At 49.7% G+C, this 23213-nt stretch overlaps 1 protein-coding gene across 2 annotated transcripts in view; it reads left to right on the top strand.

Annotated features, from left to right (window-relative positions):
* CRMP1 (collapsin response mediator protein 1) overlaps window positions 1-23213 on the top strand; it is a 101704-nt gene that overhangs the window by 67865 nt on the left and 10626 nt on the right. For both annotated transcript variants that reach the window (XM_029063968.1, XM_029063969.1), the window contains exons 8-12: window positions 3626-3746; window positions 7897-8053; window positions 14527-14668; window positions 19009-19179; window positions 22260-22439. In XM_029063968.1, the coding sequence (XP_028919801.1) occupies window positions 3626-3746; window positions 7897-8053; window positions 14527-14668; window positions 19009-19179; window positions 22260-22439 (771 nt within the window). The remainder of the gene's footprint in view (window positions 1-3625; window positions 3747-7896; window positions 8054-14526; window positions 14669-19008; window positions 19180-22259; window positions 22440-23213) is intronic.

Raw genomic sequence — 23213 nt, 5'->3', positions numbered from 1 at the left:
CCTTCAAAAGCAGTGAGGTAATCACCCCCGGCTCCCTCGCCATTTATGTACCGATCTTTCAGTTCTGTTGCTTCACCCTGCCTGTAATTCATTTTCCTGTTTCACCCTCATAAGATTATAAATTCTTCCAGGGCAAGGATCATGTCTCCTATCACTAGTGCCCTCTCCCACGGGCTCAGTACAGTGCTCTGCAAAAAATAAGTGCTCATTAAATCCTTTCCATTGACCCCAGTAGCGGTCGACGTGATCCGTGCCCTCAGGGTGCTTCTAACAAAAACAATAATAATAATAATCACAGTGGTATTTAAGTGCTTACTATGTGTCAGGCACTGGAGTAAGCGCTGGGATGGATGCGAGCAAATCAGGTTGGGCAGAGTCGCTGTTTCACACGGGCTCACGGTCTTAATCCCCATAATCCTGCTTCGCCACTTGTCTGCTGTGTGACCTTGAGCAAGTCACTTCACTTCTCTGTGTCTCAGTTTCCTCATCTGTAAAATGGGGATTGAGACTTAGGAGCCCCATGTGGGACAGGGATTGGGTCCAGTCCTATTTGCTTGTCTCCATCCAAGCGCTTAATACAGTGCCTGGCACATAATAAGCACTTAACAAATACCACAATTATTATTATTACTGAGGCACAGAGAAGTGACGAAGCTGGGATTAGAACCCAGGTCCTTCTGACTCCCAGGCCCGGGCTCTAGCCACTAGGCCACACTGCTTCTACCTTCTAGTGGGGAGCGTCATTAGACTTCATGTCATATGATGGGATGATTTAGAAGGTGATTTAAAGTTGGAGTAGAAACTGTGGTTTGCAGCAACGGGGCGTTCGTTCAAATACTACGATTGATTGATCGATTGATTGGTACACAACATTCCTATTAGTCAGTGGGAATTAATAATAATAATAATGGTATTTGTTAAGCGCTTACTATGTGCAGAGCACTGTTCTAAGCGCTGGGGTACATACATGAAGTACTGGCGTGACTCAGTGGAAAGAGAACGGGCTTGGGAGTCAGAGGTCATGAGTTTGAATCCCGGGTCTGCCACCTGTCAGCTGTGTGACTGTGGGCAAGTCACTTCACTTCTCTGTGCCTCAGTTACCTCATCTGTAAAATGGAGATTAACTGTGAGCCTCACGTGGGACAACCTGATTACCCTGTATCTACCCCAGCACTTAGAACGGTGCTCGGCACATAGTAAGCGCTTAACAAATACCAACATTATACATGGGTAATCAGGTTGTCCCAGATGGGGCTCACAGTTAATCCCCATTTTACAGATGAGGTAACTGAGGCACCGAGAAGTGAAGTGACTTGCCCACAGTCACACGGCTGACAAGTGGCAGAGCGGAGATTCTAACCCATGACCTCTGACTCCCAAGCCTGGGCTCTTTCCACTGTATGGTACTTGTTAAGCACTTACTAGGTGCCAAGCACCGTTCTAAGTGCTGGTGAACTGTGTTACACCCACACCAATTTGGCTTTCGTATTCAACTCTGTGTCCTACACCCCAAACGTAAGTAACTGTTTCTTTTGGCACCACAACTTGCTGGAGGAAGAACATCCCCGAATTGTGCCGTGGCGTTCTAGCCCAGACGTCACGAAAACACACACTACGCTAGAACCGACTGTATCAACGTCTTGTGTTTATGGGCGAAATTTCCTTCCAGAAGTTTATGCGAATGTGTGTTTCGCTATTCTTTTTCCGAACATTTCTGTCTTACTTTTTGATGGATCAGTCTGTGGTATTTATTGAGCACTTACTGTGCTCAGAGCACTGAAATAAGTGCTCAGGAGGGTACGATGCAGTCTTGACTAGAAGCGGTACTATTTGCAGAGAAGCAGCGTGGCTCAGTGGAAAGAGCCCGGGCTTGGGAGTCAGAGGTCACGGGTTCAAATCCGTATTCAGCCACTTGTCACATCACTGGGCAAGTCACTTAACTTCTTGTGCCTCAGTTACCCCGACTGTAAAATGGGGATCAAGACTGTGAGCCCCATGTGGGACAACCTGATCACCTTGTATCCTCGCCAGCGCTTAAAGCAGTGCTTTGCACATAGTAAACGCTTAACAAATGCCATCGTTATTATTACTATTTTCGAACATCGTTATTATTCTCTATTTTCTAGAGATGTGTCTCAGAGCTGTAAATTCACTGTGGACAGGGAATGCGTCTTTTATATTGCTATACTGTATTCTCCCAAGCGTTTAGTACAGTACTCTGCAAACGGTAAGCACTCAATAAATACGATTGACTGACTGATAAGCTTGATTTGCCTGTACATGGTATTTAGAGCTAATCTAAACACCGCTCACAACAAATCCAATAATTTATTCCGGCATTACGGATGTGACACCTACGGAGTTGGGATGAACTCGTCGATTGTGTCTCAGCCCTCCAACTGATTCGGTTCTCTGTCTGTTAGTCAATCGTATTTGTTGAGCTCTTACTGTGTGCAGAGCACTGTACTAAGCGCTGGGGAGGGTACACTACAACAAAATAGACACATTCCCTGCCCACGACAAGCTCGCAGTCTATATCTCATGTATGGGCAAAGCATGCTTATCAGTCAGTCAGTCATATTTATTGAGTGCTTACTGTGGGCAGAGCACCGTACTAAGCGCTTGGGAGAGTACAATATAGCAATATAAAAGGCACATTCCCTGTCCACAGTGAGTTTACAGTCTTAAAAACGATGATAACGATAGTGGCATTTAATTGCTTATCACGGGGGTAGATCAATCAATCAATCAGTGGTATTTATTGAGCGGTTACTGGAAGCAGAGCACTGTACTAAGCTCTTGGGAGAGTACAGTGTAACAGAGTTGGTAAGCACATTTCCTGCCCACAACGAGCTTACAGTGTAGATCAGTCAATCAATTTATTAGTGATATTTATTGAGCACTTACATAGTAGTTGACAACCTGCCTAGGAGTCAGAAGGCCATGGGTTCTAATCCTAGCTCTGCCACTTGTCTGCTGTGTGACCTTGGGCAAGCCTCCTTGCTTCTCTGGGTCTCAGTTCCCTCATCTGTAAAACGGGGGTGGAGACTGTGAGACGGGGACTGGCTCCAACCCAATTTGCTTGCATCCACCCCAGCACTTAGTACAGTGCCTGGCACCTAGTAAGCGCTAAACAAATACCAAAATAAGAAACCAGGCAGAGTACTGTACTCAGTGCTTGGGAGAGTACAATGGAACCGAGTGGAAGTCACGTTCTCTGCCCACGAGCTTATAGTCTAAATCAGTCAATAAATCAATGGCATTTATTGAGGGTTTACTGTGTTCAGAGCACTGTACTAAGCACTTGGGGGAGGGCAATATGACAGAATTAGCGGACACGTCCCTTGCCCAACGAGAGTTTCTGGGCTAGATTCCGATCAGATGAGGCCTAGCAGTCCAGAGACGCTTCGCACAAGTGTTTGGTTCTGAAAAGTCTGTTTACTTGTTCTGCTGTCTGTCTCCCCACCCCAACCTGTGAACCTGTTATGGGCAGGGATCTTCTCTATTGTTGTACTGTACTTTCCAAGCGCTTAGTACAGTGCTCTGCACACAGCAGGCGCTCAATAAATACGATGGAATGGATGAATGAATGAACGAACGAAGCGTGTGTGTGATTCCTCCTCAGCTGGAAGCCGAGGCAGTTTTCCGCGCCATCACCATCGCCGGCCGGATCAACTGCCCCGTCTACATCACCAAGGTCATGAGCAAGAGCGCCGCCGACATCATCGCCCAGGCGCGGAAGAAAGGTATCCCTCCCTCGCCCGCCGGTGCCGTGGCTGTGCCCGCAGGGCCGGGGCCGGGCCGGGGGCGAGGGGACCGGGGGGGGGAATCTACAACGGTTCAGGAGAACGAGATCTGCCCAGGGACATAATAATAATAATAACTGTGGTATTTGTTAAGCGCTTCCTATGTGCCACGCACTGTACTGAGCCCTGGAGTGAATCCAAGCAAATCGGGTTGGACACAGTCCCCGTCCCAGATGGGGCTCACAGTCTTCATCTCCATTTGGCAGATGAGGGGAACTGAGGTCCAGAGAAGTGAAGTGGCTTGCCCAAAGTCACACAGCAGACAAGGGGTGGAGCCGGGTTTAGAACCCATGACCTTCTGACTCCCAAGCCCAGGCTCAAATAATAATAATAATAATAATGGTATATGTTAAGCGCTTACTATGTGCAAAGCACTGTTCTAAGCCCTGGGGGGGAGTACAAGGTGATCAAGTTGTCCCACTTGGGGCTCACAGTCTTCATCCCCATTTGACAGATGAGGGAATTGAGGATCAGAGAAGTGAAGCGACTTGCCCACGGTCACACGGCTGACATGTGGGAGAGTCAGGATTCGAACCCATGACTTCTGACTCCCAAGCCCGGGCTCTTTCCACTGAGTCACGCTGCTTCTCTAGCCACTTAGGCCATGCCTCCTCTCAGGTGACCTTTAATTCACAGTCAAAGTCCGGGTCATTCTGTGGCTTTCGCTTCACGCTCCATTTCCATTAAGCCTCTTACAGTGAGCAGAATGGCCTTGTTCCCTTGCTTTGAGGGCAGTGTGGACCGGCGGTCCTGTGCTGTGTGCAGAGCACTGTACTGAGCGCTTGGGAGAGGGCAATATCATGACACATCCCCTGCCCACAATGAACTAACAGTCTAGAGGAGGAGACAGACATCAATAGAAACAAATAAATGTGAGGTATGGACATTAGTGCCGCGTGGCCGGGAAGGGGGATGAATCCGTCTCTCCCTCTTGTCTGTTAGCTCACTGTGTGCAGGGAACATGTCTCCCAGCTCTGTTATATTGTAATAAATAATAAGAATGATGGTAGTTGTTAAGCGCTTACTATGTGCCAAGCACTGTTCTAAACGCAGAAGATAATTCTATTTATGTGCCATTGTTTTTACGAGATGTTCTTCCCCTCGACTCTATTTATCGCCATCGTTCTCGTCTGCCCGTCTCCCCCAATTAGACCGGGAGCCCGTCAAAGGGCAGGGACTGTCTCTATCTGTTGCCGACTTGTACATTCCAAGCGCTTAGTACAGTGCTCCGCACATAGTAAGCGCTCAATAAATACTATTGAGTGAATGAATGAATGAATAATCAGGTTGTCCCAAATGGGACTCACGGTCTTAGTCCCCATTTTACAGATGAGGGAACTGAGGCGCAGAGAAGTGAAGTGCCTTGCCCAGCGGATACAGGATTAGAACCCATGTCCTCTGACTCCCAAGCCCATGCATTTTCCACTAAGCCACGCTGCTTCTCATTGTACTCTAGTGTACTCTCCCAAGCACTTAGTACAGTGTTCTGCACTCAGTAATCGCTCAATAAATTGATTGATTGAAGTCTCATAATTCATCGTTATATATTATGAGAGGACAGCTCCCCGTGAATAAGGTCCATTTTGAGACTAACCAAGAACCGAACGGCATGGTGTAACGGACAGAGCATGGGCCTGGGTCATGGGTTCTAATCCCGGATCCGCCACTTGTCTGCTGTGTAACCTTGGGCAAGTCACTTCACTTCTCTGGGCCCCAGTTCCCTCATCTGGAAAATGGGGATTGAGACTGTGAACCCCACATGGGACGGGGATGTGATCAACCCCGTTCGTTTGTATCCACCCCTGCGCTTAGAACAGTGCCTGGCACATAGTAAGCGCTTAACAAATACCATCATCATTATCATTATCATCATTATTAAGGTGTGACTCCAGGCAAAGCACTGGGGCTGACACAAGATCATCAGATCGGAGATCGTATATATTCCACGAGCAGGCGGGAGAGCAGATGTCCCTCAGTTGTATCCGTTGAGTGCTTACTATGTGCTGAGCACTGAACTGAGCTTTTGAAAGACTCTAACACTAAGATGGATTTATTTCCTTCCCACAATGAGCTTGCAGTCTTAGTCTTATTTTATTTATAGGGTTGGCAAGTAAGGAACAGAGGAGGTTACGTATTTTTCCCCTTGGCCACTCAGCGGGCCAGTGACTCCCCTGCCATAAGAATCGGGGGCTCATAAAAATCAAGTTCCGTCCTGTTTCCAGTAGGTCAAGGCTGCCTCTCAATTATCTGGCCTTTAAATAATAATAATAACAATAATGATGGTATCCGGCACTCAACACAGTACTTGGCGCATAGTACGTTCTTCCCAAATGCCATCGTTGCCGAAATGTACATTCCAAGTGCTTGATACAGTGCTCTGTACATAGTAAGCGCTCAATAAATACAACTGAATGAATGAACAAATACCATTATTATCGTCATCATTATTATTTGTTAAGGGCTTACTACGGGTCAAGCACTGTTCTAAGCGCTGGCGATAGATACGAGCTAATCAGGTTGGACACAGTCCCTGTCCCGTAAGGGGTTCACAGTCTTAAACCCATTTTCCAGTTGAGGTAACCGAGGCCCGGAGAAGTGAGGTGACTTGCCCAAGGTCACACAGCAGACGTGGGAGGGAGCTGGGATTAGAAGGCCACGTCCTTCTGACTCCCTATCCGTGCTGTATACGCTAATAATAATCTCAATGTTTGTTTAAGCGCTTACTATGTACCAGCCACTGTACTAAGGGCTGGGGTGGATACAAGCTGATCAGGTTGGACACAGTCCCGGTCTCACGTGGAGCCCACAGTCATTCACTCATTCATTCAATAGTATTGATTGAGCGCTTACTCTGTGCAGAGCACTGTACTAAGCGCTTGGAATGGACAAATCGGCACCAGACAGAGACGGTCCCTGCCCTTTGACGGGCTCACGGTCTAATCGGGGGCGACGGACAGACGAGAACAATAGCAGTGAATAGAAATAAATAGAATCAAGATCTCCATTTTACCGATGAGGGAACTGAGGCCCGGAAAAGCGAAGTGACTCATCCAGGGTCACCCAGCGGACAAGGGGCGGAGCCGGGATTAGAACCCACGACCCTCTGACTCCCAGGCTCGGGCTCTATCCGCTAGGACACGCTGCTTCTCACTGGCTACGTTCTCTCTAACTGTACCCTTCTATAGGCCCATGCTCTATCCATTCATTCATTCAATCGTATTTATTGAGTGCTTACTGTGTGCAAAGCACTGTTCTAAGCGCTCGGGAGAGGACGGCACAACAGTGAACAGATACATTCCCTGCCCACAACGAGCTCACAGTTTCTATAAGCCACGCTCCTCGGGGGCAGGCTTGCTGGAGAACATGTGCTCATTGACATTTTCAGAATCTGGACGACACTAATATTAATAATAATAATGGCATTTATTAAGCGCTTACTATGTGCAAAGCACCGTTCTAAGGGCTGGGGGGATACAAGGTGTTCGGGTTGTCCCACGTGGGGCTCACGGTCTTCATCCCCATTTTACAGATGAGGTAACGGAGGCCCGGAGAAGTGAAGTGACTCGCCCAAAGTCACACAGCTGACAAGCGGCGGAGCCGGAATTAGAACCCATGACCTCCGACTCCCAAGCCGGGGCTCTTTCCACCGAGCCACGCTGCTTCCCCTAACATTAACACCGTTCGCTCTGAAACAGCACGGCCCAGTGGGTAGAGCGCAGTCCTGGGAGTCAGAAGATCGTGGGTTCTAATCCCGGCTCCACCGCTTGACCGCCGCGTGACCTCGGGCGCGTCGCTTCCCTCCTCCGGGCCTCAGTCCCCTCATCCGTCAAATGGGGGATCGAGACGGCGAGCCCCACGTGGGACGGGGGCTGCGTCCGCCCCGACTTGCCCGAATCCGCCCCGGCGCTCGGTACAGCGCCTGGCACGTGGTAAGCGCCCAGGAAACACGGCGATTATTATCGTGCTTCTCCTTCGGGTTGCAGAGAGGGCGTGCGGCAGCCCCTCCGTCCCGCCCGGGCCGGCGGCCGGAGCCCCAGAGGAGGCGAGGGGAAGGGACCTGACTAAGCGTGTTCTCCTCTCTCCCTCCGAGGCCCCGTGGTTTTTGGGGAACCCATCGCCGCCAGCCTGGGAACAGACGGGACGCATTACTGGAGCAAAAACTGGGCCAAGGCAGCTGCTTTCGTCACCTCTCCCCCGCTGAGCCCCGACCCTACCACGCCCGACCACCTCAACTCTCTCTTAGCCTGGTAAGAGACCTACTGAGCCAACAAAAAATGCGGCGTCTCGTTCGGCGCTTACTCTGCGCCGGGCGCTGTGGGAAGCGCTGGGGTGGATACGAGCAAACGGGGTGGCCGTCCCGCGTGAGGCTCGCAGTGGAAAAGAGCCTGGGCTTCGGAGTCAGAGGCCATGAGTTCGACTCCCGGCTCTGCCGCTTGTCAGCTGTGTGACTGTGGGCGAGTCGCTTCACTTCTCTGGGCCTCAGTGACCTCATCCGTAAAATGGGGATGAAGACCGTGAGCCCCACGTGGGACGACCCGATTCCCCTGTGTCTCCCCCAGCGCTTAGAACGGCGCTCGGCACATAGTAAGCACTTAACGTTATTATTATCATGATTAATCCCCGCTTTACAGAGGAGGGAACTGAGGTACAGAGAATAATAATGAGAATTGTGGTATTTATTAAGCACTTACTGTGTGCCGGACAGTGTACTAAGCGCCGGGGTGGATACAAGCAAATGGGGTTGCTGTCCCACATGGGGCTGTCATCTTAATCCCCATTGTACAGAGGAGGGAGCCGAGGCACAGAGAATAATAAATGTGGTGTTTGGTAAGCGCTTGCTGTGTGCCAGGCACTGTACTAAGCGCCGGGGTGGATACAAGCCAATGGGGCTGCTGTCCCGCATGGGGCTCTCATCTTAATCCCCATTGTACAGAGGAGGGAACCGAGGCACAGAGAATCATAAATGTGGTGTTTGGTAAGCGCTTACTGTGTGCCAGGCACTGTACTAAGCGCTGGGGTGGATAAAAGCAAATCGGGTTGGACTCGGTCCCTGTCCCACAGAGGGTTCACGGTCTCGCTCCCCATTTTACAGACAAGGGAACTGAGGCCCAGAGAAGGGAAGTGTCTTGCCCAAAGTCACACAGCAGACAAGAGGTGGAGCCGGGAGTAGAACCCAGACCCTTCTGACTCCCAGGCCTGGGTTCTAGCCACCAGACCACGCTGCTTCTCCAAAAGTCCTCTAGATTGTAAACTCATCTCTAGACTGGCAGCTTGTTGTGGGGAGGGATTGTGTCCATTCTATCCCGACTCTGCCCCTTGTCAGCTGTGTGACTGTGGGCAAGTCACTTCACTTCTCTGTGCCTCCGTTCCCTCCTCTGTAAAATGGGGGCGAAGACTGTGAGCCCCACATGGGACAACCTCATTCCCCTGTATCTCCCCCAGCGCTTAGAACGGTGCTCTGCACGTAGTAAGCGCTTGACAAATACCAACATTATTATTGTTCTACTGTCCTCTCCCAAGCACTTGGTACAGTGCTCTGCACCCAGGAAACACTCAATAAATGCAGTTGACTGACTGAAAATAAGTGATAAAACATGGGTTTGGGGAGCAGCAGCGTGGCCTGGTTGGAAAGAGCACAGGAAGATGAAACAGGAGATCCGGGTTCTGGTTCCGCCACTTGTCTGCTGTGTGATCGCGGGGAAGTCACTTAACTTCTCTGTGCCTCAGTTACCTCATCTGGAAAATGGAGATTCGATGCCCGTTCTCCCTCCCCAAAGACTGTGATCCCCATGTGGGTTGGGGACTGGGTTGCACACAGTAAGCGCTTAGAAATTGATAATAATAATAATGATGATGGTATTTGTTAAGCGCTTATTATGTGCCAAGCTCTGTTCTAAGTGCTGGGGTAGATACAAGGTCATCACTTGTCCCATGTGGGGCTCACAGTCTTCATCCCCATTTTCCAGATGAGGGAACTGAGGCACAGAGAAGCGAAGTGATTTGCCCAAGTGGCAGAGCCGGGATTAGAACCCATGATCTCTGACTCCCAAGCCCGGCTCTTTCCACTCAGCCAAGCAGCGGGGCTGGACTGAGTGAAGGATGTTTTTAGTTGAGTAGGAGTGGTGCAGGCTCTGAAAAGAAATATTATGGTACAGGTAAGATAAAAAATAATCAGGGAAGTAAACTCGTTAGACTGTAAACTTATTGTGGGCGGGGAACTGAGGTACAGAGAATAATAATGATAATTGCGGTGTTTGTTAAGCACTTACTGTGTGCCAGGTATTGTGCTAAGCGCTGGGGTGGTTACAAGCAAATCAGGTTGCTGGCCCCCATGGGGCTCGCAGTCTTAATCCCCGCTTTACAGAGGAGGGAACTGATGCACAGAGAATAATAATAATAATAATGATAAATGTGGTATTTGGTAAGCGCTTACTGTGTGCCAGGTACTGTACTAAACGCTGGGGTGGATACAGTAATAATAATGTTGGTATTTGTTAAGCGCTTACTATGTGCAGAGCACTGTTCTAAGCGCCGGGATAGATACAGGGTAATCAGGTTATCCCACGTGAGGCTCACAGTCTTAATTCCCATTTTCCAGAGGAGGTCACTGAGGCCCAGAGAAGCGAAGTGACTCGCCCACAGTCACACAGCTGACAAGTGGCAGAGCCGGGATTCAAACCCATGACCTCTGACTCCCAAGCCGGGCTCTTTCCACTGAGCCATGCTGCTTCTCTACAAGCAAATCGGGTTGCTGTATATGGTTATAGTGTACTCTCCCGAGCGCCTAGTACAGTGCTCTGCACACAGTACCTGCTCAATAAATATGACTGATTGATAAAAAGGATGCGGAGGTGACGTTTCATCATTAAGCAATTAAAAAAATACAAGAATCCAATCCTTGAGAGTGAGGCGATTGTCCCTACACCTAGGTAGTTGCTACCCAGGTGATTGGGATGTTGGGAAATGGATTCAAACCATCAGTATTATTTATTTAGCCCCTACTGAGCACTAAGCACTGTACTAAGCACTAGGAGAGGACCATGGAAGCAGCGTGGCTCAGTGGAAAAGAGCCTGGGCTTCGGAGTCGGAGGTCATGAGTTCGACTCCCGGCTCTGCCACTTGTCAGCTGTGTGACTGTGGGCGAGTCACTTCACTTCTCTGGGCCTCAGTTTCCTCATCTGTAAAATAGGGATTAACCGTGAGCCTCACGTGGGACAACCTGATGACCCTGTATCTCCCCCAGCGCTTAGAACAGTGCTCTGCACATAGTAAGCGCTTAACAAATACCAACATTATTATGGAAGGAAGACATAGGTTCCGTGTCTACGAGGATCTGATACCTCTAAGGGGGATGATGGATAGACAAAGCAGCATGGCGTAGTGGAGAGAGCCCGGGCCTGGGAGTCAGAAGGTCATGGGTTCTAATCCCGGCTCCGCCACTCGTCTGCTGCGTGACCTTGGGCAAGTCACTTCTCTGGGCCTCAGTTGCCTCATCTGGAAAATGAGGATCGAGACTGTGAGCCCCACGTGAGACTGGGACTGTGTCCTACCTGATTAGCTCGTATCTGACCCGGTGCTTAGAACGGCGCTTGACACATGATGAGGGTATTTGTTAAGCGCTTACTATGTGGCACATAGTAAGTAAGTATGCGCTTAGCACAAAGTAAGTGCTTAATGACTACCATTAAAAAATGTTTGAAAGCGAGAAAGCATGGAAGTACCTTTGGGCTTCATTAAATTCTATTGAATAATAATATTAATAGTAAAAATTGTGGTATTGGTTAAGCACTTACTATGTGCCAAGCACTGTTCTGAATGCTGGGGCAGATCCAAGCTAATCAGGTTGGACACAGTCCCTGTCTCCCATGGAGCTCACAGTCTTCATCCCCATTTTACAGATGAGGTAACGGATCACTGAGGTGCTAAACACCGGGGTTGATAACAGAATATCGGGTCCCGTAAAGAGAAAAAGCAAGTATTTTGCTTTAGAGGGGGTTTTTTTTGTCGTTTCTGTTGTTGTTCCAATAAGATTCCCCTTCTTCTTGGTTCTTCTCTTTGAGTCAAGGGGGGAAAATAAACAGCGAAACTTAGAAACAACCTAGACCCTTGAGTGTAACACTTGAGTGAGGTGCCTGATACCTAAGATTATTGACACTCTCCTGGAGTCACTGCTCTAAAGAGCCCTTGGTTCCCAAGCGGGTGGACATCTCAGATAAGGTAGTTGTCGAGAGAGTGTGGGAAGAGTGGAGTGTTTGTTGTGTACAAGTGTCAGACGAGAGCAAGTCAAAATAATCCTCTGCCAAAGGGAGATTTCTCTTGCGTCAGTTTGATTGCCTCCTTAAAGATCAGGTACTGAATCGACTGCAAGCCAACTCTAACCAAGTCTGTTGAATTGTACTCTCCCAAGCGCTTAGTACGGTCCTCTACACACAGGAAGCATTCCAAAAAGATCACTGATTGACTGACTGCCGTGGGATGCCTTGGAAAAAGACCGTAAATTCATTCTGGGCAGGGAAGGTGTCTGCTGATTCTGTTGTAGCTTACTCTCTCAAGCGCTTAGTATAAGGCCCCGCACATAGTGAGTGCTCCATAAATCACTGCTTGATCGATTGATTGAACAAGGTTCCCATGAAAAGAAACTGTCTGGTGCCTTTTTGCGCCGGCAAAAGTGAAGATTTAAAGAGGTTTACAAATTACGTTTCAGAGTTTTCCTTTGAAAATAAAAGCGTGAAAGCTGTTAGCTATTTTTTTTTTAATGGCATTTGTTACTTTGTGCCAAGCAGTGTAAGTTGGATGCGGTCCCTGTCCCACATGGGGCTCACGGTCCTATTTCCATTTCACAGATAATAATAATAATAATTGTGGTCTTTGTTAAGCACTTACTTACCTCATCTGTAAAATGGGGATTAAGACTGTGAGCCTCACGTGGGACCACCTGATTCCCCTGTATCTATCCCAGCGCTTAGAACAGTGCTCTGCACCTAGTAAGCACTTAACAGATACCAACATTATTATTATTATTATGTCCCAGGCACCGTACTAAACCCTGGGGACGATACAAGAAAATCAGGTTGGACACAGTCCCCGTCCCGCATAGAGCTCACAGTCTTAATCCCCATTTTACAGATGAGGGAAATGAAGCCGAGGGAAGTGAAGTGATTTGCCCAAGGCCGCACAGCAGCAAGTGGTGGAACCGGGATTAGAACCCATATTTGTTTGTTTATTTGTCAGTATTTGTTAAGCGCTTACTATGTGCAGAGCACTGTTCTAAGCACTGGCATAGATACAAGGTAATCAGGTTGTCCCACATGAGGTTTACAGAGTTAGTCCGCATTTTACAGATGAGGTATCTGAGGCACAGAGAAGTTAAGTGGCTTGCCCACAGTCACCCAGCTGACAAGTGGCAGAGCCGGGATTCGAACCCATGGCCTCTGACTCCCAAGCCCGGGCTCTTTCCACGGAGTCTCGCTGCTTCTCTCTCCTTCTGACTCCCAGGCCCGTGCTCTATCCACTAGGCCAAGCTGCCTCTCTGCCACGCTATGTTGTAGCCAGGCAGAAAATTCAGAAATTCGGGCCAAGCGTGTTGTCGCTCTGATCTTCAAACTCAGATCAGCATTCCTGACAAATTGTAAAAATGGGAAATTAAGGTTTTACCTCCTCTCCCTTCTCCTGTCCACCTCGGAGAATATGCCCAGACTGTGAGCTCGCTGTGGGCAGGGAATGTCACTCTTGTTTGCCGAATTGTACTTTCCCAAGCGTTTCGTACAGTGCTCTGCACACGATAAGCGCTCGATCAATATGATTGAATGAATGAATGAATCAATCGTATTTATTGAGCGCTCACCGTGTGCAGAGCACTGTACGAAGGGCTTGGGAGAGTACAGTACACCAGACTTGGTAGACATGTTCCCTGCCCACGGTGAAGCTTATGGTCCAATGTGAAAGTACTGAAAAGATAGGAAGGAGAAAGAAGAAAAATAATGGCTTAGGGGGTCATAGTCCCAGACTGGATGACTAGGGTCCGCTGGAATTAAAAGTTGATGGTCACTTGTCTCCTGTGCGACCTCGGACAAGTCACTTCACTTCTCCGGGCCTCAGTTACCTCATCTGTAAAATGCGGTTGGAGATCGTGAATCCCACGTGAGACAGGGTCCGCGTCCAACCCGATTTGCTCGGATCCACCCCGGCGCTTAGCACAGTGCCCGGCGCATTGTAAGCTCTCAACAAATACCACAATTATTATTATGTAACATATCGCAACAGTAGATCGAGCAAGCATTAAATCAGTGGTATTTCTTGAGCACTTACTTTGTTCATTCATTCAGTTCAATTGTATTTATTGAGCACTTACTGTGTGCGGAGCACTGTACTAAGCGCTTGGGAAGTACAACTTGGCAACGGATTGAGACAATCCCTACCCAACAACTGGCTCACGGTCTAGAAGAGGGAGACGGACAACGAAACATTCATTCGATCATATTTATCGAGCGCTTACTGTGCGCAGAGCACCGTACTAAGCGCTTGGGAGAGCACAATACAAGGGAACTCGCCGACACGTTCCCCGCCCACGACGAGCTTCCGGTCCAGAGAAGCGGGAGCCCAACTGGGGCGTGGAATATTCGCCTGCATTTCTCCCGGGCCGGCTTCGGTTAAAGTTTGCTTTGGGACGGCGAGGCGGGTCGGGCCGCGTGAAATCACAGCAGGTGTTGGTTCTTCTCAGCGGAGACCTGCAGGTGACGGGGAGCGGACACTGTCCGTACAGCACTGCCCAGAAGGCTGTCGGGAAGGACAATTTCACGATGATTCCCGAAGGAGTCAATGGGATCGAGGAGAGAATGACTGTGGTCTGGGACAAGACTGTGGTAAGCGATGGCTCCCTTTAAGTCGAAACGCGGACGGTTACCTGGGGGCGGTGCGGTCTGGTGGAAAGGACATGGTAGGAGCAATCGCATCTGTGAAGCGCTCGCTGTGTGCAGAGCACTGTACTAAGCGCTGGGAAAGAGCTTCAAGGCTCTCCATCCCCGCGCCCCCTCCTACCTCACCTCCCTTCTCTCTTTCCACCGCCCACCCCGCACGCTCCGCTCCTCCGCCGCCCACCTCCTCACCGGCCCCCGTCTCGCCTATCCCTCTGTTGACCCCCCCGGGCCACGTCCTCCCGCGGTCCCGGAACGCCCTCCCTCCACACCTCCGCCAAACTGATTCTCTTCCCCTCTTCAAAGCCCTACTGAGAGCTCACCTCCTCCAAGAGGCCTTCCCACACGGAGCTTCCCCTTTTCCCTCTGCTCCCCCTCTACCCCCCGCCTTCACCTCCCCTTGGCTAAAGCCCTCTTTTTCCCCCCTTTCCCTACGTTCCTCCCCCTCTCCCTTCCGCTCCTCTCAGCACTGAGCTCGTCCGCTCAACTGTATATATAATGAGATCTACATCACCTTGATTCTATTTATCTGCTATTGTTTTAATGAGATGTTCATCCCCTCGATTCTATTTATTGCTATTGTTCTCGTCTGTCCGTCTCCCCCGATTAGACGGTAAGCCCGTCAGAGGGCAGGGACCGTCCCTTTCGGTTGCCGACTTGTACATTCCAAGCGCTTAGTACAGTGCTCTATAAATACTATTGAATGAATGAATGAATATGCAAGTGGGAGTTAGTCAAGGCCCCTGTCCCTTGTGGGGCTCACATTCTAAGATCATTATCTCCATACCTACGTGCACTCTGAATTTTTGGTATCAGAAAGAAGCCAAAATATACAAGTCCAAGTCCACAAGGGAAGGACCGGTGTAACGGGGGGGGGGAGATGTATATTTATCCAGCTTTCTCCCCCTCGACGCCCACCAGCTCTTAGATTCACAAACCTTCCCCGGTTAGATCGTAAACTCCCAGAGGGCAGGGATGGAGTCCCACCCTTCTGGTAATAATAATGATAATGATAATAATAATAGTGGCATTTGTTAAGTGCTCACTGAGTGTTAGGCGCTTTTCTAAGCATCGGGGTGGATACAATCAAAACGGGTTGGACACAGTCCCTGTCCCACATGGGGCTCAAAATCTTAGTACGGGCCTGGGAGTCATGAGGTCATGGCTTCTAATCCCAGCTCTGCCACTTGTCTGCCGTGTGACCTTGGACAAGTCACTTTACATCTCTGGGCCTCAGTTCCCGCATCTGTAAAATGGGGATTGAGACCGTGAGCCCCACGTGGGACAGGGACTGTGTCCAACCCGATTTACTTGCATCCACCCTAGTGCTTGAGTAAAGTCCCTGGCACATACTAAGCACTTAACAAATACCATAATCATTATTATAGTGTCTGGCAGATAGTAAACACTTAACAAATACCACAATTATTATTATTATTATTATTCCCCATTTTACAGCTGAGGGAACTGAGGCACAGGGAAGTGAAGTGACTTGCCCAAGATCACACAGTAGATAAGTGGCAGAGCCGGAATTAGAACCCACGAACTTCTGACTCCCAGGTCCTTGCTCTATTCACTAGTCCACATTACTTCTGCTAGAGACAATATGGTCTAGTGGAAAGAACACAGAATTGGGAGACTTAGAGTCTAGTTCCAGCTCTGCCAACGGCCCGCTGCGTCACCTTGGGCAAGTCACTTAACCCCTCCGGGCCTCAGTATCCTCATCTAAGATCGTGACCCCTGTGTGAGGGCAAATCAATCGATTAATCATTCAATCAGTCGTATTTATTGAGATGCTTACTGTGTGCAGAACACTGCAACTAAGCACTTGGGGGAGTACAGTGTAACAGAGGTAGAGATTCATTCATTCAATAGTATTTATTGAGCGCTTACTATGTGCAGAGCACTGTACTAAGCGCTTGGAATGGACAAATCGGTAACAGATAGAGACGGTCCCTGCCCTTTGATGGGCTTACAGTATAGCTCCATACCCACGGACAGCTTACAGTCTAGAGGGGGAGACAGGTAAAAGATGAAATTACGAACATGTATATGATTGGTGTGGGGTGAACAAAGGGTACAAGTCCCATGTTCATTCATTCATTCATTCAGTAGTATCTATTGAGCGCTTACTATGTGCAGAGCACTGAACTAAGCACTTGGAATGGACAATTCGGCAACAGATAGAGACAATCCCTGCCCATTGACGGGCATTCAGTCTAATCGCGCAAGGGGGTCTCAGGATGGAAACATCAGGTCTGATTATTCTTTCATTCCATCGTATTTATTGAACACTTACTGTGCATAGAGCACTGAACTAAGCGGTTGGGAGAGTACGATACAAGAATAAACGGACACAGTCCCTGCCCACAATGAGTTTACAGTCTGGGGGGGGCGGGGGGGGAGGCAGATATTAATATAAAGGATTATGATGTCCTATCTGCCCCAGAAATACTGGGTTTCATAAGAATTACGAAGACTTGTACTTTCCTGATTGTTGCCCCCTTATTGTATCCAACTGAAGTAATATTCAGTAGTATTTATTGAGCGCTTACTATGTGCAGAGCACTGTACTAAGCGCTTGGAATGTACAAATCGGCAACAGATAGATACGGTCCCTGCCCTTTGACGGGCTCACGGTCTAATTGGGGGAGACGGGCAGACGAGAACAATGGCAATAAATAGAGTCAAGGGGAAGAACATCTCATTAAAGCAATAGCAAATAAATAGAATCAGGGTGATGTACATCTCATTAAATAAAATAAATAGGGTGATGAAGATCTGTACAGTTGAGCGGACGAGTACGGTGCTGAGGGGGTGGGGACAGGAGAGGGGGAGGAGCAGAGGGAAAGGGGGGAAAAGGGGGCTTAGCTGAGGAGAGGCGAAGGGGGGGTTAGAGGGAGCAGAGGGAAAAGGGGAGCTCAGTGTGGGAAGGCCTCTTGGAGGAGGTGAGCTGTAAGTAGAGATTTGAAGAGGGGAAGAGAATTAGATTGTCGGCGGTGAGGAGGGAGGGCGTTCCGGGACCGTGGGAGGACTTGGCCCATAATAATGATGATAATAATCGTGGTATTTGTTAAGCGCTTACTGTGGGCCAAGCACTCTTCTAAGCGCTGGGGTGAGATAGAAGGTAATCAGTCCCTAGCCCACATGAGGCTCACAGTCTTACTCCCCATTTTACAGATGAGGTCACTGAGGCCCAGAGAAGTGAAGTGACTAGCCCGAGGTCACACAGGTGACAGTGGCAGAGACAGGATTAGAACTCAGGCCCTTCTGACTCCCAGGCTCTTTCCACTAGACCGTGCTGCTTCCCTGAGTCAGCTGCCCATGCAAACGGAAAATTATTCCCTCCGAAGAGTGGAAGCTCGCACACTCCACTCCTCTGGTGCCGCTAACCTCCTCACTGTGCCTCGTTCACGCCTGTCCCGCCGTCGACCCCAGGCCCACGTCCTCCCGCTGTCCCGGAATGCCCTCCTCCTCACCTCCGCCAAACTCTCTTCCCCTCTTCAAAGCTCTACTGAGAGCTCACCTCCTCCAGGAGGCCTTCCCACACCGAACCTCGCTTTTCCTCAGCCCCCCCTCCCCTCCCCATCGCCCCGACTCTCTCCCTTTGCTCTACCCCCTTCCATGCCCCACAGCATCGGTGCATATATGTACATATCTATAATTCTATTCATTTTATATTGATGCCTGTTAACTTCTTTTGGTGTGTATATACCTATAATTCTATTTATATTGATGCTATTGATGCCTCTTGTTTTGATGTCTGTCTCCCCCTTTCTAGACTGTAAACCCGGTGTGGGCAGGGATTGTCTCTCTTTATTGCTGAATTGTACTTTCCGAGGACTTAGTACAGTGCTCTGCACACAGTAAGCGCTCGATAAGTACAATTGAATGAATGAAAGATCTACCCAGTGACTCGCACTGAGAACCCACTGTGTGAGACCCCATGCCTTAGGGCTGACTCATTCATTCATTTGTATTCATTGAGCACTTCCTGTGCTGCAGAACACTGTACTAAGCGGTCGGGAGAGTCCAGTAGAGCCATGAACAGACACCTTCCCTGCCCACAGCGAGCTTCCAGTCTAGAGCGAAACAAACCATTCCGAAAATTGATGCGCCCGTCCGAGCTTCATGGCTTTCGAGTAATTCCCGAGGAAAATCGGTCCAGCGGATTGGATCGGGGGATTCCTCGGTTAGTTGGGAATGGCGTATTTCCCGGGCTGTGGTTTGGCAGATCGTCCCCGTTCTCGTTTTCGGAACGTACTTCTCACGAGACGAATGGGTTTCAGGCCACCGGCAAGATGGACGAGAACCAGTTCGTGGCCGTCACCAGCACCAACGCCGCCAAAATCTTCAACCTTTACCCGAGGAAGGGACGCATCGCCGTGGGCTCCGACGCCGACGTTGTTATCTGGGGTCCCGACAGGGTCAAGACCATCACCGCCAAAAATCACAAATCCGTGAGTCTCGGGCGCAAGCACCCCCGCCTCGGGATAGCCGTCCCTCCCTCATCGATCGCTCGGTCGATCGGTGGCATTTATTGAGCGCTTATTATGTGCGGAGAGCACTGCACTAACCGCTTGGAAGAGTACATTATGACAGAGTTAGCCGACGCATTCCCTGCCCATCACGAGCTTACAGTCAATCCATCGGTGGTATTTATTGAGCGGGCATTTAAGTCAGTGCAGAGCACTGTTCTAAACACATAGGAGAGTACAATATAACAGAATTGAAAGCCGTGTTCCCTGCCCATGAGGAATGCACAGTCTAGAGGGAGGAAACTGAGGTATAAAGAAGTTAAGTGACTTTAGCCTACTGTTTGCAGGGAACACGTCTACCAGCTCTGTTATACTGGGCTCTCGCAAGTGCTTAGCAGAGCGTTCTGCACACAGTCTAGAGCGGGAGAGACTGAAACACTTTGGTTGGCAAAACCACCCCCAGAACCAAGCAGCGGTCCACAATTTTTCAAGCCCTTTTTTTATGGTATTGGTTAAGCTCTTACTAGGTGCCGGGCACCGTATTAAGTGCTGGGGCAGATACAAGGTAACGAGGATGGACACAGTCCCTGCCCCACATGGGGCTCACAGCCTTTATCCTCATTTTACAGATGTGGGAACTGAGGCACAGAGAAGTGAAGTGACTTGCCCAAGGTCACATGGCAGACAAGGGCCAGAGCTGGGGGAAGAAACCAGGTCCTTCTGACTCCCAGCCCTGTGTTCTGTCCACTAGGCCATTTCTCCTTGTGCCTTTCCGTTTCCCGCAGTGCTCTGCACACAGTACGCGCTCGACAAATGTGATCGATCGATCGATCGCTGAGTGGCCAACAGTCCAAAGGGTTGGGTGTTTCTTTTTCCAGGGACCAGTGTTGGCTTCTCCAGGTAGGCTTCTAGTTTGTTTCCGGGGGCGGGATTTGTTCAGCGCTTACTACGTATCAAACTCTGTCCTAAGCGCTGGGGTCTCCTCTCATGCCGTCGAGTCGTTTCCGACCCATAGCGACACCACGGAGACATCTCTCCCAGATCGCCCAGCTTTCCATCTGCAATTGTTCTGGCAATAATAATAATAATAATAACAATGTTGGTATTTGTTAAGCGCTTACTATGTGCAGAGCACTTTCTAAGCGCTGGGGTAGATACGGGGTAATCAGGTTGTCCCACGTGAGGCTCCCAGTTAATCCCCATTTTCCAGATGAGGGAACTGAGGCCCAGAGAAGTGAAGCGACTTGCCCACAGTCACACAGCTGACAAGTGGCAGAGCCGGGATTTGAACCCATGACCTCTGACTCCCAAGCCCGGGCTCTTTCCACGGAGCCACGCTGCTTCTCCAGCGCTGGGGTAGATGCAAGTTAATCAGGAACGCCGTTGATTGTTCCGGTGACTGTAAATGGTTGCGATTACAAACGATTGTAAATCTCCTTGCCAAATCAGCCTGGCATAAAGTGGATGGGCTGGCATGTGAAGGTAGAGGCGCCGTGTTGGGGTCATTTCACAGGTTGGGGTCTCTAATAATAATAATAATGGTATTTATTAAGTGCTTACTATGTGCCAAGAACTGTACTAAGCACTGGGGTGAATACAAGTAAGTCGGGTTGGACACGGTCCCTGTCCCACGTGGGGCTCACAGTCTCAATCCCCATTTTCCAGATGAGGGAACTGAGGCCCAGAGAAGTGAAGTGACTTGCCCAAGGTCGCACGGCAGACAGGTGGCAGGGCTGGGATCAGAACCCACGATCTTCAGACTCCCGTTCTCTTGCTCTACCCGCTATGCCGTGCTGTCTCTAGGTCCGAGTGAATCAGGGAAGGCTTCCTGGGTTGTGTCTTCAAAAATGGGAGGGGCAGGAGAGGAGGAGGAGGAAGAGGAAGGGGAGGACAAGGGGGGAGAAGAGGAGAAGGAGGGAAGGGGAGGGACCAGCAGTGCGGCCTAGTGGAAAGAGCACGGACTTGGGAGTCGGAGGTTGCGGGTTCTAATCCAAGCTCCCAACACTTATCAGCTGTATGACCTTGGGCAAGTCACTTAACTGCAGTGTGGCTCAGTGGAAAGAGGCCGGGCTTGGCAGTCAGAGGTCGTGGGTTCTAATCCCAGCTCTGCCACTTGCCGGCTGTGTGCCTTTGGGCAAGTCACTTAACTTCTCTGCACCTCAGTTACCTCATCTGTAAAATGGGGATTAAGACTGTGAGCCCCTCGTGGGACAACCTGATCACCTTGCATCCCCAGCGCTTAGAACAGTGCTTGGCATATTGTAAGCACTTAACAAATGCCACCATTTATTTATTTTTTTATTTCTCTGTGCCTCAGTTACCTCATCTGTAAAATTGGGGATGAAGACTGTGAGCCCCACGTGGGACAACCCGATTACCTTGTACCACCCCCCCCCAGCGCTTAGAACAGTGCTTAGCCCATAGTAAGCACTTAACAAATGCCATCATTATTATCATTATTATCAGCTGTTACCTTGGGCAAGTAACTTCACTTCTCGGTGCCTCACTGACCTCATCTGTAAAATGGGGATTAAATCCGTGAGCTCCACGTGGGACAACCCGATTGCCTTGTATCTACTCCAGTGCTTACAACTGTGCTGGGCACATAGTAAGGGCTTAACAAATACCATTATTATTATTATGGAGGAAGAGGAATAGGAGGAAGGAAGGGGAGAGGAGGAGAAGGAGGGGGAGGAGGAAGAGGAGAAATAGGCAAGGGAAAGGAGGAGGAGGAAGAGGAAGGGAGGGGGAGGAGGGGTGGTGTCTAGGTCGGAGTGAATCAGAGAAAGCTTCCTGTGATGCATTTTAAAAAATGGGATGGACACGAGGGGAGGAAGAGGTGGTAGAGAGGGAGGAGAAAGATAGCAGGAGGAGGAGGAGGAGGAGAAAGATAGCAGCAGGAGGAGGAGGAAGAGAAAGGGAGCAGGAGGAGGAGGAAGCTGGCACAGGTGTGACTCTGGCCCAGCCCGGGGCCCCAGCGGCTGACTTTCCCTAGGACACTTTCCCTTTGGCTCCAAGTTTGGAGTTTGGAGTGGGAGCTGGTTTTCCGGTTGTTTCCCCAGGCCGTGGAGTACAACATCTTCGAAGGGATGGAATGCCACGGCTCCCCCTTGGTGGTCATCAGCCAGGGGAAGATCGTGTTCGAGGACGGAAATCTCCAGGTCAACAAGGGCATGGGCCGCTTCATTCCTCGCAAGCCTTTTCCGGAGTACCTCTACCAGCGGGTCAAAATCAGAAATCAGGTGAGTTGAGATGGTGGAGCTGCCGGACGGAGGGCAGGGGAGGGGAGAGGAGAGGAGGGGGCTTTTTAACCGCTACCCTACTTCTCTTTCTCTGTTCTCCCACGCGCTTAGTACGGTGCTCTGCACACAGTGAGCACTCCATAAACACCACTGTCTGATGGATTCTCTTCCAAGTGCTGAGTGCTGTGCTCTCTGTACGCAGAAGCAGAGCGGCCTTGCTCCGCCGCTTGTCTGCTGTGTGATTTGGGGCTAGTCACGTCACTCCTCTGGGCCTCAATCACCTCGTCTGTAAAATGGGGATTGCAACTGTGACCCCCGACGTGTGATAGGGACCCTATCTAACCCGATTTGCTTGCACCCACCTAGTGCTTAGGACGGTGCCAGGCACGTAGAGAGCGCTCACCGAATACCACGATTATTACTGTTAGCGGATAGAGCACTGGCCTGGGATTCAGAGGGAGCCGGGTTCTAATCCCGACTCCGCCACTTCTCCGCTGCATGACCTTGGGCAAGTCGCTTCACTTCTCTGTGCCTCAGTTACCCCTTCTGTAAAATGAGGATTAAGACTGTTACTTAAGAGCTCCACGTGGGACAGGAACTGTGTCCTACCTGATTAGCTTTTATCTACCCGATGCTTAGTACAGTACACATAGTAAGTGCTTAACAAATACCATTAAAATCTATGCAGATATATGTGTGTGTATATATATGTATATATCTCCTTTAATTTGCATAAACAAGACCTGTAATTAATTAGCTGTGGTATTTATTAAG

The sequence above is a fragment of the Ornithorhynchus anatinus genome, chromosome 4 (genome assembly GCF_004115215.2).
Source record: "Ornithorhynchus anatinus isolate Pmale09 chromosome 4, mOrnAna1.pri.v4, whole genome shotgun sequence".
Taxonomy (NCBI): Eukaryota; Metazoa; Chordata; class Mammalia; order Monotremata; family Ornithorhynchidae; genus Ornithorhynchus; species Ornithorhynchus anatinus.
This window is presented reverse-complemented; position numbering and strand designations above follow the sequence as displayed.